This window comes from Lissotriton vulgaris, chromosome 3_1 (assembly GCF_964263255.1).
Source record: "Lissotriton vulgaris chromosome 3_1, aLisVul1.2, whole genome shotgun sequence".
NCBI lineage: Eukaryota > Metazoa > Chordata > Amphibia > Caudata > Salamandridae > Lissotriton > Lissotriton vulgaris.
Window position 1 is genome coordinate 73,084,049 of NC_141689.1, and position 20,743 is coordinate 73,104,791.

The window sequence follows — 20,743 nt, forward strand, 5'->3', positions numbered from 1 at the left end:
CCTGATTTTGAGTATTATTCTGTATTCTATGAATGCATTAATGTGTATTTGTATAGCACAAAACTAGCCAAAAGCAGCGGGGTACTGTGCAGGGCCAAACATAAAAACACAGTCAACAAGTCATTGGATATGTAGCAGAAGTGTGATATAGTGTTCTTTAAAGAGGTACCTTAGTATTGACAGTATTGCATGGAAATCCTGTAAAACTGGCATCTTTTCGGACACGTGGTGTGTCCTTTATCAACTGGACCCCAGTGGAGGTACGTGGGGTCTCTCTAGAACTTCAGTGTGCTGGAGGGGGGTGGGTAGCAGGTAGCAATCCTGATCAGTCCTCTAAGATTCTGGCTCCTTTAAAGGAACATGAGCCGTCTACTGAAAACCGCAACCATCACCTATGCTCGTGAACTTCTGACTTATTAGATTTTATTGACAAATGAAGGATGTTCTTCTATGTCTTACTGGCACCATTGTGGAATAAGGACTTTTCGTGTGAGCTTTGGCACCATCAAGAAACATTGGTGTAATCTAGACTTTTTAGAATGCCTAGGATGTCCTATGAGATTTCTCCACCCTTGGGGAAACTCAGGCTGGCTTCTAGATTAGCTTGGGTGCTTTTGAGGCACATTGTTCCCTTTGGGGAACATCGTCGATTGTTATTGTGCTTCATCGAGAGTGTATTTTGAGGCACCGCTTTACATTTATGCTCTCTGCTTTACTGGTGAGGACAGATGGGATGCTGGATCACTCAGTCATCAGTGGGGGAGAAAAGAGTTCTGGCATATTTCTAATCTGATTCCAATACTTCATCAAATGAGCCTCATGGCTAGGTGCATGGATGTGTCAGTGGGAACATAGAATTCTGGATGAAATTGGTGTACTGTACTGGGTATCCTCAATATGCCTATCCCTACCATCCATTTTTAATTGGGTTATTTTCAGTAAAGTATAGCCAATACAAGTGGGGGCAGAGTTTTTCTTGCCTATAATCCTGTGTACATCAGCGAGTAGTAAATGTAATTTCATTACTTTGTTGGTTAATCTTGAAATTGGCAAACACCAAATGATGCTATTCTGCACCAACCCCGGTGGCTTCTTAACAGAGGACTACAAGAGCTTGCTTGAACGTTTGCCTATATTAGAGTGAGTTGTTGCCATAGCCTCTGGTACAACCGCATTTAACACACAACTCACCGTACTGCCTTAGGTAGGAATTTCTACTGTTTGTGTAGGCCTTACACCTTTGTGGAGATGTGCAGTAATTGTTTGGAAATATGTTCCAAAAGAGAAGTGGTCCTTTAAAAATGCAGTAGAATAGGCATTTTGGGAAGGGAATGCACTCTGGGCAATAACTGAATTAGGAGAGTCAGTGGAGGACGGAGCACACACTGCATGAAGTACTTTCTGGCATTTTTAAGATGTTAAGAGATAAGTGAGGTGTGGTTAGAACAACATAACTGTGTAACTTTATCTCAGCAATTTAATTAAGTTTTAAGACCATAGTTTAAAAGATATATTTTCCTTCACCTATGTGTGATTAAATGCTCTTTGGGGTGACTTATTGCTGAGCACAGCCTCCAGGGAGGTGGCAGAAGGATCTTTGGGACGAACTTAGCAGAATAGATGGGCGGTGGGCATCTTAACTGGCGCTCGATGAATCAGATGATCATCGGATATGTTTGCCATGTGCTTCTTATGATAGTGCTATAGTATAGTGCGTTTGCAAGACCCCATACTCCTTTTGGAATTTTGGCACACTTTAGGGTTCTGGGATTTTTGTTGACCATTGTTAAGGTAGCTGGCAAATTTAGATTAGACTAATATTTAGTTTACTGATGGATTATATTGGTCAACAGGTTGATAGATTCTGCTATCAATCTGTATAGAGTAGTATATATGTGGACGTGCGCGCCAGGGAAGATGTTGCTGTTTCTTTTGTTCTTTATTTGTAGTCCATGTTTCGACATGGGGTTGGATGCTATGTTTAGATGCTTTTTTGCCTGTCGCATTGCTTTGATGTGATGATGTATCTGGTATATTTGATACTTTCATCTGGATGGTTGATAAATGCTTTGTTGAGATGATTTGGATTTACTATTGTGATGGAAAGTACATAACAATCAATTAACCTTGGAGCGTCGTTGTGACTCTAAAGGCATCTATGGTATAAATTGATGTCTTTTCTGGACGCAATGGTTGCTTCTTTTTGGAGAATGTTTGTGTGAACGGTATCGGGATAGTTGGTCACACAGGGGTGTGTTGAAATGGGCTCCTGTGGGTCAATCGAAAGCTGTTTCTGTGCCTATCCACCCACACAGTGGAGGCTTTATGGTCAGTGGTCGCATGACAAAGCAGGAACTGAGTACATTGCGGCACAGTGCTTCTCTGTGCTTCTGTCTTGAAGCTGTGAAAACTATTGATAATCTGTACGGATCCAATCAATCTGACATTTATTTTGATTTAATTTTAGGCTCAGCAGCAGAGGAACCTGGATAAAATTCTGTCCCATCAGCCAAAAATAGGCTCTGTGAAGAAGCCCAGAAAAGATGCTGGCTCAAGCCCTTTGAATGGCACAAGCCCTATGTCCGAGCAGGATTCTGGCATCCTAGACGTAGAGGATGACGACGAGGATGATGAGGTAATGCCATGAGGAAAGGTGGTGTAGAAGTTTAATTGCTGATTTTAGGTCCTTGGAATCTAGAGTCCTGGGTTTGAACCCCTGTTTTGTAACTTCACTAACAATAATATGTTACTGAGCAAATGCAGTTGTAAACATTTGAATGTAATGTCGCTATAGCTCTGCAATTTAGGTGTCAGAACCCCGTGTTATGTAGCATGTTCCTCCCTCCACACCATTAAAGTAGAGCTCTCCAGCTACTTCTGCACCATTGGCATATTATTCATAAATAGCATGTATACATACGTATGATAATACAACCAAAAACGTTAATTAGGTTTACAAGCTACCATGGGCACTTCCATCACAAGAAAGAGAGAAAAGCTCTTCTGTGGTGTCCACTGGTTCAGAATGTGTTCTAGGAATGCCAACTTGTCAAGTTTTGAAGATATCATCCATTTTCAGAGTTGGCGCCTCCTTGGTCTATGATTCAGAAGTGAACTTTTCTTTAAAGGAGGAAGTATGGACAGGCGTCCACGACCATGTATTAGAAGAAGGGCAACTAGGAGAAAATAAAAGTGAAACCTCAAACCCTGCAAAAGGTTTTTAACACATCTAACTTGTTGGGAAACAGTTTATTTTCCTTGCTTGATATCATTAACATAGCCTGCATACTTTTGGGTCCCACTCTCTAGCAAGGTTCCTCTTCAGATGTGGCACTACTTGGTGGTAAGAGAGCAGTCATTGTCTCAAACCAGTGAGGAGATGAGTGTATGGTTGTATTTGTGTAGTGCTTGCCTAGCGAAAAGACTGAGGAGTGCTGTACTGGGTCAAAGGCAAGGATAAAGTCAACGATTGATACGAGCGGATGCATTGTGATGTAGTTCTTTAAAGAGATGAGTCTTCAACCCTTTCCTAAATTGAAGTAGTGTTAGGGCGGTGTTGATAGATACAGGGATGTTGTCCCAGATCCTGGATGTACAGATGCAAAGGGCCTGCTGCCTTTTTTTTTTTTTTTACACTTCTTAGTCCACAATGTGATGGTGTCCTGGATGCTGGTGTTCCGTCAACCACCAGAGATGGTGGACTTGTCTACCGATGGCTAGATTAACATCCCCATTAAAGCTAGTTCGCATTTCTATCTCTGTTTCTTTCAAACCATATTTCATTTTTTGTATTTAAAAAATCTGACAGTAACAGGGATGCAATATTAAAAAAATATTGTTCTATTTTAGTAACATAACCTGTTTCCAGTGCTTAATTTGAGCCTATGGTTTATGGTGCACGTAATTGTCAACAATGGCACTTATGATAGTCTGACACATGATGGTGCTCTCTCTAATTTAGAGACAAGCAAACAACACTTGTTTGTTAATTCAATCTACCCTAAAATGGGTAATATCTGTCTCCCAAGCCATTCTTATAGCTTTGGAGGCCTTGAATACTCACATTTTGAGAAGTATGATGCTTAGTAGCTGTTTTGGTACTGTCATTAGCAGCGCAGACAGGGGCAATGAGTGATGAAAGCTGCAGTGGCATAGTGAAAAGGGCCCCAACACTTATTTTTTCACAAATTAAGCGCTGCCTGTTTCTACTGCTGCCTAACAGTGTGCCAGCTCTAGCTAAAAATATACACATAAATAGCTATTTTTATATATAGATGAAAATCTTCTCAACTGTAGTTCTGATCTGACTGATAGCCAACTTAGGGGTCGCATCCATTACATCTTTTGGGTATCTAAGCAAGATACATTTACATAACATTAACCTATAAAGAAGCTTCTCCAAATTGTCTATGGTCATCATAAACTGCGGCACAAAGCCAACTCTCTTGGAACTATTTTGGATACTCTTGGAGTAGATATTTAAATTCTTTACAGCTTGGAAAACATGAATTTCATATCATTATACTTAGTCTGTTACCTCTATCTAGAAATGTAGTTTGCTATAGAAATCCGTTTTATGTGTGGGTTTGCACAAGTTTAAAATGCCTAACCTTTGGTGGCCTGGCAATCCGACATTACGGACGTGTGCTAGGCGAGCTCCGATAGCTCCGACTCTTATCCTACCGATATTATCCAGTATTGGGGTATCTTTCATAGATTCACATGCCTGAATCATTCCCCGTCGTCGAGGCGGGAGTCCCACGGTAAATTATATATATATAGCAGTGCCTAAAAACCATTAGTAGTAGGCTAGAAAAGGATATAGGCCCAACTAGGCCCAAAACTTAGCAGCCTATCTACCTCATTATGTAAAAAGAACTGAAAAATGTAGCCTCAGCCAATCAGATAACCTCACCCTCTAGAACCTTCCCAGCCCAGGCAGTTCTCCTCAGATTTTCACCGCACTTCGTGTGTAAGGGAGTCTACCTGAGTGCCTACTCAGTTTTCTTCAAAATTTCTTTCTATTCTCTCAAGATGTCGGAAAAGAAGGCTTTATTCAAAGCTTGTGCTTCATGCTTCAAGAAGAGGGTCCATGTGGACGACCAGCACTCGGACTGTATTTATTGTTTGCATCCTTCACATGTGGTGAAGGATTGCAGGATATGTCGAACCTTCCCTCCTAAGACCACCAGGGATAGAGAGGCAAGAGTTCTTTTGTGGCTAAAGTCGTCTGCCACAGATGACGAGGACAGAGCCTCTACCTCAAGTAAGAGAGCCAGTTCCAAAGAGAGGTGTTCTCCTGAGAGATTGAAAAAACCTAAATTCTCTCATAAACCCTCTGAGTCCACAAGGAGTGCTGCGTCAACAGAGTCTTCTACTGTGAGTACAGTCCGCACTAAAGCTGTCTCTTTGGTGTCCTCTCTCACTGTCACCACCTATTCTACGTCCTCTACTTCTTCAAGTACTGTTACCACCTCGGCAATTACTTCTCCTGTGATGTCCGTCATGGTTTCTTCTTCTGAGGGAAAATCATCGAAGAAAAGCTCGTCGTCGACGAGTCTTCCGTCGACGACCAAATCACCATCTACGAAGCGTTCGTCATCGCTTCCGTCGACGCTCTCGTCGACGGCTCCCCCGTCGACGAAGGCTTCCACTATCCCGTCGACGAAGACCCCGTCGACGAAGACCCCGTCGACGAAGACCCCGTCGACGAAGACCCCGTCGACGAAGACCCCGTCGACGAAGACCCCGTCGACGAAGACCCCGTCGACGAAGATCCCGTCGACGAAGATCCCGTCGACGGAGAGCCCGTCGACGAAGACCCTGTCGACGACAGGCCCGTCGACTACAAACCCGTCGACGAAGGTTTCAGCACCGTCGACGACAAGCTCGACGACGAAGAGTCCGTCGACGGATCCGTCTACTAGGACGCCTTCAAACAAGCCCTCGTCCACGATTACAACACCAATGACGATACCGTCGACGACAGTACCGGCAACTCACGCATCTGTCTCAATTCTACCATCGACAGCAGCGCTGGCATCTTTGAATGTGCCGTCTACGCATTTATTGCCCACATCTCCGGTAAGGGTACAGTATACCCATTTTCAGATGAAATCATTTCAGAGACAGAGTTACTCTCATTTGTCTCCCCTCTTGCCTTCGCATATTTTGGAAAACTACGTGGAGGCATATTCTGATAATGAAGGGGATGATGACGATCCTTTTGGAGTGGCCCATCACCCTTCCCAGTTACACATAAAATATCAAGAGGATGATGATGAAGTTCATTATTATCAGGAAAATTTAACTACTCCTTATCATCAGGAGCAACAACACACAGAAGACACGACTCATCTTCCGTCTTTTCTAATTCAGGATTTGCAGGCCATGCTGGCTGATTATCGTCAGAGGTTTCCATCAACTCTGCCTACTTCAAATCCTGTGCCAGTAGACATGCCAGTAAATACCCCGCCACATCCTTCGCACTCTCCAAGGCAGGATGTTGACCCCGGGACTGGAGGTCAGGATGTTGACGTCTCCTCTCCAGATGAGGATGAAAGAGAGGATGGGGAACTTCCGGATTCCACGCCTACGGAACCATGGAATGATTACATCATTCCTATGCCCTCTCCTAATTTGCCACAACCTTCAGATTCTCCGCCAGAAGACATAGGAGGTTTTCATAACATCATGCACAGGGCAGCTGCTCGATTTGCAATTACAGTTTCGGTTGAGCAGGCTGACAGTTTTCTTCATGATTTCAAAGAAGGGTATAGAAGGGTGTCCAGATCTATCCCTATCATTGACTATATTTGGAAAGAAGGGATTGATATTATGAAGACGCCAGCTTCCATCCCGGCGGTTCTTCCAAGAGTCGACAAGAAGTATCGAGCACCACCGGATACTCCTTCATGTTTGATTGGTCATCCGCGTCCTGACTCAGTGATTTCACAAGCGGCTCAACAACGATCCAAGAATCCGGTTGCACCAATTTCAACGCCTCCAGACAAAGAGGGTAGGAGATTGGATGCGATTGGGAAGAAGTTCTCAGCTAATGCCGCTGCTACTGTCAAGATTGCTAACTCTTTGGCAATTTTAGCACGTTATGACAGACAAATGTGGTCAGATCTGTCGGAGTTCATCAACTTGGTTCCCGAGGACCGTGTTGAAGACGTCAGGAAGGTTGTCATGGAAGGCGAGCGGGCAGCTTCTGAGATTATCGATTGCGCCCTCGATGTATCTAATACAGCCTTTAGACAATTGGCCGGAGCGGCAGTTCTCAGACGGCAGGGATGGCTCAAGGCAACTTCTTTCAGACCTGAAGTCCAGACCAAAATACTTGACATGGCCTATAATGGCGAGTTATTGTTTGGCAAGCACATAGATGAAGCATTGCTTGCGATCAAAACGGATACTGATACGGCCAAATCGCTTGGTACACTACAGTATAAGCGAGGTTTTTTCAGAGGAGCAAGGGGCCGTGGTTTTTCTTCCAGAGGACATTATCAAAATCAGCAAAACCGCCAGTATCAACCTCAGAATAAGCCGTACTACCAACAGTCCTATCGGCAGTCATCGTCAGCGGGTTTCTCTCGTCAAGGAGGGAAACGACGTTCTAACTACCAGGGACGCGATTCAAATAAACGCTGGTGAGTTTTGCCGGACACCATCCTCCCTTCCTTCCCTCCCCGTGGGCGCCAAGATCTCCGCCTTTTATCAACAGTGGCGGAAGATAACTTCAGATCAGTGGGTTCTGGACATAGTCAAACACGGACACACTCTGGAGTTCTTGCAGAAACCTCCAACATCACCGCCCAGGGGTCCCTCCCCTCCTCGTCTTCATTTGTTATACATGGAAGCCATGAAAATGCTACACAAAAATGCGATAGAAAAAGTTCCAACATCCCAGAAAAATCAGGGGTTTTACTCTCGCTTCTTCCTTGTGGAAAAGGTTTCAGGAGAGTGGCGTCCAATTTTGGATCTACGAAACTTAAACAAATATCTGAAAAAGCAGAGTTTCCGCATGGTGACGCTCACGGATGTCCTCAATTGCCTCATGGAAGGCGATTTCATGGCTTCCCTGGATATGGAAGACGCTTACTTCCACATTCCAATTCATCCAAACCACCGCAAGTATCTGAGATTCACAGTGGCTGGTGTCCATTTAGACCCAAATTCGTCAGGACAAGATCACAAAGCTGGCAAGTCAAATACGGTCAAAAAAGTCTCTTTCGGTCCGACAGTTTGTTTCCCTGCTAGGGATGTGTTCCTCCGCACTCCATCTAGTTCCACTGGCTCGACTCAGAATGAGGCCTCTCCAAGAGGAATTGCATCGACAGTGGCGGCAGATAGACGGATCTTTCGAGGACCGTATCAAGGTCACGCCCAAGATGAAACAAGCTCTTCTATGGTGGGCGGCAAAGAACAATTTGTCTCCGGGGCTCACTTTTCTTCAGACCCTACCGGAATTTACTCTAACGACAGATGCCTCCATGGAGGGATGGGGAGGTCATCTCCAAGACCTTCAAGTGCAGGGACGGTGGTCCCATCAGTACAAGCACAAACACATCAACTGCCTCGAGTTGAGGGCCATTTTCCTGTCCTTGCGAGCCTTCCTGCCAAGAATTGCAGGCTCTGCAGTGCTGGTGCGCACGGACAACACCACCAGCATGTTTTACGTAAACAAGCAAGGGGGCACAAAATCTCTAGCCCTGTCTCTTCAAGCGCAGGAAATGTGGGAATGGTTACTCCATCACAAAATTTCCCTCAGAGCGGAGCATGTTCAGGGAATTCAGAATTCTCTGGCCGACGATCTCAGCAGATCGTTCACAGGATGTCACGAGTGGGAACTCGAACAACGCCAAGTGGAAACAATTTTCCAGCTCTGGGGCACACCAACACTGGACCTGTTTGCCACGCAACAGAACAGCAAATGCATATACTTTGCCAGCAGGTTCCACCAGCAAGGATCGAGAGGAAATGCCCTGTTGATGAGGTGGACCGGAATCTTTGCGTATGCCTTCCCACCGATTCCTCTCATCCCAAAGGTTCTACAGAAAATGAAGAGAGAGCGTTGCTCTCTAATCCTAATTGCTCCTCGCTGGCCGAGACAGTATTGGTTCCAGGAGCTTCTGATACTCTCCCATCAACCTCCACTGCGCCTCAAGCAGACACTTTCAATGCTGACAAGGGAGGAAGGACAAATACTTCATCCAGATCCTCAGTCGCTGCACTTGCACGCCTGGCTCCTGACTTCTTAGAGTTTAAGGACCTGGAGATTTCTCCAGACTGTAGAGCTGTTCTATCTCAGGCTCGTGCACAGTCTACCATCAGAACCTATCGCTTCAAATGGAAGAGATTCTGTTTATGGTGCGGAGAGCATGACGTCCATCCACTACAGGCTCCTCCAGAGAAGATTCTGCCTTATCTGCTGTCTCTAGCCAGATCAGGTCTTGCTTTTTCTTCTATCAAAGTTCACCTTGCTGCCATATCCAGATTCAGAAAGAGTTACAACAAACCATCTTTGTGCTCTTCCTCTTTAATTAAACAGTTCCTTAAAGGATTATTTCGAGTTTTTCCCCCAGTGCGGCCTCCTCCTCCTGAGTGGGATCTCAATATTGTGTTATCTCAATTGCTGAAAAGGCCTTTTGAACCAATTCATAAATCAGAACTTAAATTCTTGACTTGGAAAGTGGCTATTTTGTTGGCCCTCACTTCAGCCCGGAGAGTAAGTGAGATACAAGCGTTCACTATATCGGAACCTTTCCTACATTTTTCAAAAGATTGTGTGACTCTTAGAACTCATCCTAAGTTTATTCCCAAAGTTCCGACCCAGTTTCACATCAATCAACCGGTGAAACTCAAAACTTTCTTTCCAGACCCCAAGACTCCAGCTGAAAGGATGCTGCATTCCTTGGATGTCCAAAGATGCCTCAAATTCTATTTACAAAAGACAAAAGATTTGCGCAAATCTACCCAACTGTTTGTAGCTTATGGCCAAGCTGCACGTGGTCAGGCAGTGACGAAGGCAACTATAGCCAGATGGCTTTCCTCTGTCATTGTCTTCTGTCATGAGAAAGCGAACAAGCCCCTGACAAGAACGGTTAAGGCGCATTCCACCAGGATGATGTCAGCGTCTACAGCCCTATTTGCAGGGGTGACCCTGGAAAACGTCTGCCGTGCTGCTACATGGAAAAGTGTGCATACTTTTACCAAGCACTATTGCCTGCAGCCGGTGCTACATGAAGATACGTCAGTGGGAGAAGCAGTGTTGCAACATCTTCTTCACCGAGGTCAGCCTTTTATGGTTTTCTTGTTTCTATTGCTACATTTGTGCTAATATACTGTTTTAATGCTTTATATATAGATATATATTATATGAAGGTATTGTCATGATTATGCATATGTACTGAAATATGTTATTGCTCTAGTACCTTCCAGGTTGTGTGGGGATATATGGTTTGGATTGTCTCCCACCTTCCTCTACCGACATTTATGGTTATTACTGCTTGCTATTCTGATTCAGGCATGTGAATCTATGAAAGATACCCCAATACTGGATAAGAAAACAAGTTACTTACCTGTAACTACAGTTATCCAGTATTGGTATCTTTCATAGATTCACATGCACCCACCCTCCTCCCCGGCTGGGCAGTGCTTATTATGGATGCTACTTCTCACTTGTGCTGGGAAAATCTGAAGAGAACTGCCTGGGCTGGGAAGGTTCTAGAGGGTGAGGTTATCTGATTGGCTGAGGCTACATTTTTCAGTTCTTTTTACATAATGAGGTAGATAGGCTGCTAAGTTTTGGGCCTAGTTGGGCCTATATCCTTTTCTAGCCTACTACTAATGGTTTTTAGGCACTGCTATATATATATAATTTACCGTGGGACTCCCGCCTCGACGACGGGGAATGATTCAGGCATGTGAATCTATGAAAGATACCAATACTGGATAACTGTAGTTACAGGTAAGTAACTTGTTTTCTTCTGCCTGATCCTCACCTGCGGAGACAGCACAGTTTCCGTCACCCTTGAAGCACAACGGCTGTGTGGCAGTAGGACGTAATCCAGGATGCTGCACCAGAGATCCGACCGCCGAGACCGATGGCGGCTGAGAGGCAGTGAGCCCGAGGCGAGAGCCGGCCTGCGGCCTAGTGACTGAGGTGGTGCTGATGGGGCTTGTCCATGGCAGGTTCTTCGCTGAGCTCCTCGTACCTAGGGGGGACCTCCGGAGGTGCCCCGCTGGGCTTGTGCACTCCCCCCATAGGGCCAATGTGCAGGGCCTGGTCGGCTGACCTGTGGCCTGTACTGGTGCCCTTTGGTGTGGAGATCGGGCGGGTGTGCACTTAGGCCGCCTAGCTTCACCCAGAGACATGCAGCCCGTGGCCGGGCGCGCTTACCGGCCTTTGCCGGGACCTTTCCCTTCCAGGGCGCTATGTGGATCACCTCTGCAGGAGCGCGGCGGGTGCAGGGCACGGTGAAGCCGAGGACGCCTGGGCCCACAAGGACGACATACCGACAGTTCTGCCAAGTATCATGCATCAGTCGTGACACTAACGCATTTCAGTGTGGCGCTCCGCATCACCGCCCTGAAATGCATTGTCACGCACAATGCATAGTGGCTGAGTTGCCTGTTAAGTGCTGCCTACAATCTGTGTGCGTCAGCTGTCGGTGCACGTGCCCTGCCTGTGAATTGCCTTTGCGTGCTACTGCCGGAGTCTTGGGGCGCTCCCAGCTGAGTTGGCCAAGGAGGGCAGTGCTACAATGTATATTCTGATTTATCCTGCGACGCCGCGCAGCTCTGAGTCAGTTTATCAGCCTGTTTGGCGCCACTTCAGAGTAGTGCTCAATAGCTACTCCCACAAGAGCCGTGGCCCAGTCAGATTGTCTGACACAATTTGTGGCCTTGGCGCTGTGGGACGTCACGTCCTGTTGCAGTATAGCTGGGAGCATGAGTGAGGCAGTGGTTTGCGTGTGGCTCTGGGCGCAATTTAATCATGACGCGGTCCGCATCTCGCACCGGCTGGGCGAGTCACCTGCGCTGTGTGGGCCAATAATTTCGGTTGTGTATTTTATTTACAATAAAGGCCGTTATGAGCCAGCACCTTTTGTAAATTAATTTCCAAGCCCGTCTGGCCGAGGGAGAGTGCAGTGGACGTGCGGGGTATTCTGGAGTCAATGAGTGACTCAATGTCCGTCACTGTCGGTTGCTGCAGCTGCCAGGACTCACTGAGGAAAGCCGGCTGCGGCACGGTGCACCAGGACCGGCGACTAAGGTGGATTGCCGTGGGGGTAGATCACACGTGGCCTGAGCCAGCCAACTGAGCGGTCAGCGACGCTCCACTCACGCACGCTGCCTGGCTGAAGATCGAAACTGAACAGTAAGTAGTATGTTGTTAATGTTTGCCAGCCACTTGCCACCACCACCCGAATGTGTGACTGTATTATAAAATTACACAAATCACATTTCCAATGACTTCACTTTTAGAAGGTTCACTTTGCTAAGTGAAGGGAAATATAGCTATTTTTGCCCCGTTAATGCAAAGAGAAAAGGGCTGCATGCAACTCCATTTCCTCTGATACACATTGGTCAGCCGCCTGCAACTGCACCCCATCGCCCCCTTCCCAGTCGAACTATTGTTATGAACGTTTCTTTATCAGCTTAGAAAGTGTCAATAAACTGTAAGGGAGCCCCATCCCCCCCCTCCCAATGACTGAAAAAGATCAATTAACCCCTTCCCTGCGGGGCTAATTCCCCTGCTGTGCTGGGGGGAGGGGAGCGCACGCAGCGCTGCAATGCTCGTGACGAGCTCAGCTCGTAACGCAGGATGGTGGCGCTGTGCTCATGACGAGCTGAGCTCGTCATGACCACGCCCATTTCAATGGAACACCCAGCACAGCAGGGGAATTACCCCCTCGTAGGCGTTCAGCAACGGTCATGACGAGCTGAGCTCGTCATGAGCACAGCGCGACTGTGCCTCATGACGAGCTGAGCTCGTCATGAGCATGGAAGGGGTTAAACCTTTGTTAATGTTCTGGGACTGAACCCTTAACTCGTCTATGCTTGACCCTGATTCTGCCTGTACATGTCCAATTTTCCCGCTTCTGGTGTTGCGATGTTTAAGAACTTTTATATGCACCTTTAATCTCTTGCTGGCTGGGTCATGTGTGAACGCTCTTCTCCTGTAACCCTTTACCCCAAGTTCCAACTTGGCCCATGAGATAATCTCCTTCTTTCTCTTTCTGTTGGACCGGATGTTTGGGAGTTCCGGCCTGTCTGTTATTGGCAGTGGCATGTTGTATGTAGTCTCCCTTATGCACTATTTGCTCTTACTATGTCTACTGCCACCTCACAGTGATGGCTCGGTTCTGTTATTTACTGTAAGTTACCCGCAGCTTTTAACTCATTGGGCAGGCCCAGCAGAGAATCGCATTTTTAGCTGCTCCAAGGTTCCTTGTGGATTCAAGTGTCTCCATCTCTGAAGCTCGCGCTAGTGAATCTGAGTAACTATGATAATTTATCAGCAGGCAGCTGAGATAATCTGCACTGGGGCCTCTCCCATCCTCTTTGTTACATCTGGTCTCACAGTGCCCTTTCTTTTCTGGTGCTTTACAGCAGTATTAAGACGATCTTAGAGTTTTTTGTTGCTCAATTATGTGTAATTTCTGACATTTATATGTTTCCCTCCTCTTCATTGCTTGTTTTTGCTCGCAAGTGTCTCTCGTAGTCGTTGAATGTCACTCATATTTACACTGAAATTATGACAATGTCACACATAAACAATCTGAAACCTTGGCAGCTATGTACCGACGGCGGTGCACCCGCGGGTCTGGAGGACGCCCGTGCCACAGAAGATACGGCGGAGCCCTGGGCCAACTCTGAGGGGCACCACTCAGCGGCATTGCGACTGGGGGAACGCGAATCCATAGCACTACTTGATTATAAATATCTCTCCCAGGCCCAGAACTGACCTTGGAGTGGAATGGCTCCACCCACAAGGGACATGCATATAGGCTACACCGGGTCGTAGTGGTGAACTATTGACGACTCAGACGACGACGCAGTAGTCCGGAGGCCCAGCCTTCAGGGATACGAATGACCTGTGGGGATGACAGCCGCAGACCTGATAGTCCCTTTGTGCACGGAGACCCATAGGCATCACGGCTGCTGGGGGGTGGTACGCCCTTGTATCTGCAGCGTGGTTGCTGACTCCGTATTTTGTTTGGGAGCGGAGAACATTTGGCCATAATTGGACACTGTAAACCACAGCAGCATCGACTTGAGGGTGAGGTACCCATTAGGGGGGCTGGGGATATCCCTGCATGCAGAGGCAGTCGGCCTTGGTCCCAATGCGGCTTGTGGGTGGGGGGTCCCCCATCCGACCTAGCTCTGCCGACCTGGCGGCCGACCTGCCTCGAGTGCGACTGGGACCTGCTGGACACTAACCCCATAGGAGTGTGAAGATTTACCGTATGGCCACTGCACATACTATCTTCTAGGAATACATACTCCCCCGCAGCACAGGATACAGATGGGAGTGCTCTGTCGCACCCCTCATGACTCGAGACAAACAGACAGGTGGGGCCTCAAAACAGAGCACTGTAGATCGCTATAGAGTGCGGGCCTGGCTTTGGAGGCGCGGAATGCACCTACCACCTACCACCACAACAAACAACGCAACCTACTTGGCTGCCATCACTCAATCCAGGGATATGCTGGATGCCAAGAGCAGCACTGTGGGGTCGGATGTCCTGCTACTGTGACAGGATCTCAAACGCAGTGGATTGACTCACCGAAACAAACACGAGTATCTAGCATCGAAGACACAGTAACTACTCTCCCCAAAAAATTCTCTACCCTTGAGACTTTGACAAACAGCCTCACAACACGAGTGGAAGACGCAAAGGGATGAGTACGCTGCATCATCCTCTGCTTCTGAGGCTTCACAGAGGGCTCTGAGGACATAGGGCAATTCCTTGTCACCTGGCTGCTGAGATGACTGCCGGCAGACTCCCTCTCCCCCTTCCTTCATTATTGAAAGGACTCACTGGGCCCTCATCCGAAAACCTCCTCCTGGCGCCAAACCAGACCAATAATCACTAGAATATTTAACTTTTACAACAGAGACTCCATCTTATTTCATGCCAGACTATGGTACTCTCTTAGGTTTGAATCACAACACATAATGATCTTCCCTGACTACCTAGTTAGTCCAGCAAAAACGTCAGTCGTTCATGGAGGCGAAAGCGCGGCTCCGCAGCCTCAAAATTGCGTATCCTCTGCTCTTCCCGACCCACCTAAGGGTGATATACAAATCCCTCATCCTGTTCTACTATACTCCCGGAGAGGTATTCGCCTGGACGGATGAAGAAAATCATGTGAAGTCCTGCACCCCGGCGGTGCTCGAGCCAGATTCCCCCACCAGTGGTAGCACACGCCGACAACCCAAGCCCAAAGGAAAACAGCGCCACAGGTCTGGATCCTCTTGCCGGTGGTCACAGGCACATAGCGAGGATTGATCTGTACCCCCTTGAACAAACCAGATGAATCCTACAAGTCGGACACATGGCGGTGGCTCAGTGGGCGATGGAACTTGATATCCTTGACATGTACCTTGTTTAGTTTTCTTCTCCCACAGGTTATGACTGGCCTTTATGTCGGGCTATGCCCTGAGTTGGGACATCGCCTGAATATCAGGTAAACGATATGTTAGTCAGTGGGTTGGTTCATGGGGATCCATTGGAAGGGCACGGTCACCAACCCCTTTTGGAGTAGGCCAGACCTGCCCACCACAACATGCACTTCAATGTTCCTGCAGTATTAGGGTTTGGGGCGGGGGGGATTTGGGGAATGTTTATTGGTTCAACATGCTGTGCTCCACACTTTTTTGTTTGAGTACAGACTTGAGTAATTCTCAAAAACACAATATGGTACCAGGAAACAGTCTATGCATGTCATTGCATTGTAGAATAGTAAGTATCGTATATTTAGACTTGCAACAGCTTTACAATTGAACATTACAATGGATTAATCTTGTACAATAAACCTAACGTGACAATGACACACAACCATCATGCCGGCTCCACCTGCAATTTCCCGCAAACACAAGACATCCCGATCATGGCAGATAAGTCAATCACCTCACAGAGCAAGCTCCATATCATCAGCTGGAAGAATAGGGGCATCCTAGATAGTAAAAAGGAGGGTGGTGTTACGTCCGGCCGAGCACCTAGGTGCAGATGTCTTCATGCTCCAGGAAAAGCACCTTCTGGGAACGAAGACCCAATGGCTGTCCAGATTCTGTTATGACTTAGCCTATCACTCAGGCTTCATTAGAGGCTCCAGAGGCACAGCGCTCCTAATACACTGCAGAGTTCACTTCCAATTTGCACACTCCTGTATAGACAGACAAGGCAGGTATGTCATTGTAGCAGGCACCATATACGGTGAGAGGACAGTCCTGGGTAGTGCATATGCCCCCCACCATTGGCTCAGACCCTCATCAAATGACTAACGACTATTTGACTTGATATACCTGAAGGATTAATGGCCATCGGGGGCATTGGAATGATGTAATACACACGCAGATGGACAGGTGGCAGCGCCCTGAGGGACTAGGGAACACACTAAAGTCACACTTGTTGCGCTTGTCTAAAGGCATGGGATGAGGAGATATGACGTGTGCTACATCCAACGGAACAGGGCTACATATAATACTTACAGGTTCACCAGACCTTTTCACGCATAGATTATCCATTCGTTCCCACTAACTATGCCCTTAGGGTCTCGGGAACGGAGATACTGCCATGGGGCCTTAGTACAGGACCAAATTCCCCCCCCACCCCCCCCTCCCCCTTCACTGGCATATGTGCTCGTGGCACCTACATGACCAACAATATCGAACACACATATATTGTGCCATACAAGACTATATTGACTCAAATTTAGGGACATTGGCTTCAGCTGGGACCCTGTGGAAGGCCATGAAACCTACCCTCCACGGAGTGGACATCTTCCTATGTGCACAAAAAGCAAACAGCGCGAAAACCTCATACAAATCGAAGCCCAGCTGCTGACTCTGTAGAGGCAGGGCTGAGGTGAGAGGGGGACACTGGTGCGTCAGCAAATGGTCCAGATGCAACAAATATGCCAGGGAGAGTTTATAGAAGAGGCAAAGACAATATTACTAGCTTCGAGAAGTCGCATTCACCAATGAGAGGGACAACAGAGCAAACTACTGCATAGGTTATGTCAACAAGCCACATGGCCAGCCCATATACCATGCGTCAGGAGTCCAGACAGAGAAGTCCTGACTGATCCATCACTGATTTCAGACAGCTTTGCTGACTATTATCAACAGCTTTACCAAGAACAGGATACCGCAATCAACAAACTCACGGTGGCCGCAGCCGAGCTGCGACTGTGCAAAGCTCCCGGCCCCAATGGATTCCCTTGTGAATTCTTAAAAATATACATATCACAATTGAGAGCCCCGTATTTGAAGGTGCTGCAGGTTGCGGTGCAGTAGGGTAGACTCCGACCGGACTGGAGGCACGCTGCGGGTGTGGTGTTCCTGAAGCCTGGATGTCTCCTTGAGCTCCACTCCTGATATCACCTGATCTCTGTCCTCAACTTAGAAGCAAAGTTGCTCGACAAAGTGCTCGCCAATAGGCTCATGCCCTACATTACTGACTAGGTTAACGCAGACCAAGCTGACTTCATGGCTCGACGTGCTACGCACCTCGACATCAGACATTCCCACAATGCCATAGCTGCCGCGGACTGCCTGGGAGTCCCAGCGGCTTTACTCTTAGCAGACATGGACAAAGCCTTTGACTCAGTCAGCTTGGCGTATCTCTTCGCTCTCCTGCATCGGCTAAATCTGGGTCCGCGGTTAATAAAAATATATGCCTACTATGTACTGATCCAGCATCTATGGTGCAAGTGGCAGGCTCGGTCTCTTCACGATTCTCTATCCATACTGGCGCCCATCAGGGCTGCCCACTATCGCCTTATCTCTTTGCATTGTCAATGGAGCTGCTGGCAGCAAGGGTGAGGGTGGACGCACAGCTGCAGGGGTTCGAGTAGTCCCAAGAAGTGTCGGACCGCATTGCATTATATGCTGATGATGTGTTATTCTTCATATATGATCCTCGCAGATCCAGCCCCGGCTCCTCCGCATAATGGAGGTGTTTTGAGAGACTTCTGGGCTCCATATGAACATAACCAAGTCAGTCCTGTGGTGCTTTCGGGTGTGCAGGCAGTGGGTGCTTGGGCGAAGGGACTCGCAATAGCCACCGATGGCATGCGATATCTAGGTATCTTTCTGACTGCCTCACAGCCCACAGCATGGCAGCACAATCTGGTTCCAATGACGGAACAAGTGCAGGCAGATGTGAAATCATGGTCCCAGCTACCCCTTAACCTCTTTGGCCGATCTGCCATCTTTAAGACGGTGTCTTTGCCCCGTCTGCTATACCAGCATCAAAATGATCCATACCAGATCTCAGCCACATGGTTCCGGCAAATTAATGCTATATTAAGTCACTTCTAATGGGGAGTGAGCACATGCCAAGTGGCGTTACGAACATGCTATCAGTCTACAGACTCAAGCGGCATCGCAACAGGGGATACGCAGTCGTATCACGCAGAAGCGCACCTACAAATACTAAATGAATGGTGGTACAGCAATAGAGGCGATCCATCATATGCAGTTGAACGCCTACTAATGGGACACAACCCTGTTCATATATATCAGTATAGAGAGTTGCCACCTGCAACGGGGGGTAGTTTTTCGAGTATGAAAGCAGTCACTGAGATGTAAGGGAGGGTGGGGCAGACAACACAGGCGTGGCGGCCTTCTCCCCCATATGGCCACTTTGCATGGATTTCTGAACTGGGATAACATGGGTATATCCACTTTAAGGACAGTTGTCCGTGATACGACACTTAAATCCTTTCAAGAACTGCAAACTGAATTTCATATGCCACATATGCAATTTTACAAATACTTGCAGTTCAGACATACCTTGGCCCCATATCGCAAAGTTCTGAAGAAGCTCACTGAATTGAATCCCCTGGAAGGCAAGCTATTCATGGGCGAACTAGGATAGCACAAAATTACGAAAATTTATCAGATCCTCATCACAAACAGCCGCAATTCGTTGACATACCTCCGGGAGACTTGGCACATTGAAATTGGCCCACTTGAAGATGATGACTGGAATGAGGCACTAGAGTCCCTCCGCAGCACAGCCATCTCATCCCGTCTACGACTTATCTAATTTAAATACTTGCATAGGGCATTCTTCACACTAAATAAATGATGGCGGTCCGGCTTGGTACCCTCTCCTACTTGCCTGCGCTGCAGTGCTTCGGATGGTACATTCCTGACACAGTTTTGTCGTGTGGTGTGTTGGCCAGGTTTTGGCAGAGGGTACTTGCATGTCTATCCGATGTTCTGGGTTGAGAGCTTCCACATCCCCCAAATTAGCCGTCCTACCTGTAGCCGATGAGATAGGGGGCAATGAATATAAACGCCACCTTCTATTTCTAGGCCTCATCATAGCCAAGAGGGATAGAGCCCGACTCATGCGTTAGTAATAATGTTTAATATTGTTGAGTTATTGATACAGCTCCTACAGAAACTAAGCCATGATGTGTATTCTACCTTAATACTCTTGTATAACTGGCCCTATGGGTCAAATGCGGCTACAAATACCAATAAAACAGTTTGTGGAGAAAAAAAATGCATAACCTTGGATTTGTGGAGCTACGACAAGTGTCTGTAAACTAGACTGTGGGTAGTGCTCTTGGTGGGCCCAGTATCTAGAGCCCTTGGTGAGCTGAGCCAGGGCCAGTGGTGCTGAAACAATTTTCAGAGTGGGGATTCTGTCATCAATGTAAAATCACTGGAGTCATGGGATTGTGAAAAAATCCAAGAGTCACACAAAGAATCGGTGTGGTAAATGAGCCACGCCAATTCTGCATGAGCGTGGTAAGGGTGTGGTATGTAGCCTGTGGTGTATTTTGGAGGACGTGTCAGTTTACAGATAGCACATTTACCAGTGAAATGGCCACCAAATTTGCAAAGACATTCAATTTTACTGATAAAATACATAGGTCACAAACGATAGAGAATGCATGGGATTTCAGCGAGTTTTTATCATTCTTGCATCACAGAGTAAAGTGTCTTAATTTGTTTTGATCGTATTACAACCTTTGTTTCCATTATGCTCCATAAGTATAAAGAATGTGCTTCATTTGGGCTTTCTAATGGATGATACATTTCGAAATTTAGTTAACAAAAACCTGACCTCATGTAGCCTTTTCTTTCACACCGTATGTGCGCCAGGCAAGATTGTCACATAGTTCATAGTTCACTTTACAAAATAAATACAAAATTGCAGTCAGAGAAAGAAAAGTAATCTTCAGTCTCCATGTGAAAAGAATAAGAAGTGATATATCAGAAGACCGAGCCCAATATTTGACCTCTGTATTTGAACGCACAGCAAATGTAACGAGATACCAACATTTTAAGGCATCGTTATTGCTCATTCACCTTTAGTATGGGCCTTTTGGAGGTGCTGCAGCACCCCCTGCACACCTACTTCCAGCGTCTACGGCCAGAGTCTCCACAGTCTTTAGATAGCAGAAGTGTTATCTGCTCTTGCCTCCACTTTTCTCATGCATCTCTCAATCCCTTAACGTGGTGCTAATCTGGCCCGTGTATCTGTCT

At 47.1% G+C, this 20,743-nt stretch overlaps 1 protein-coding gene across 1 annotated transcript in view; it reads left to right on the forward strand.

The window, feature by feature from the left end:
* Nucleotides 1–20,743, forward strand: part of EXOC6B (exocyst complex component 6B) — a 1,740,488-nt gene that overhangs the window by 416,055 nt on the left and 1,303,690 nt on the right. The window contains exon 7 of the mRNA XM_086960104.1: nucleotides 2,468–2,635. Within this exon, the coding sequence (XP_086816230.1) occupies nucleotides 2,468–2,635 (168 nt within the window). The remainder of the gene's footprint in view (nucleotides 1–2,467; nucleotides 2,636–20,743) is intronic.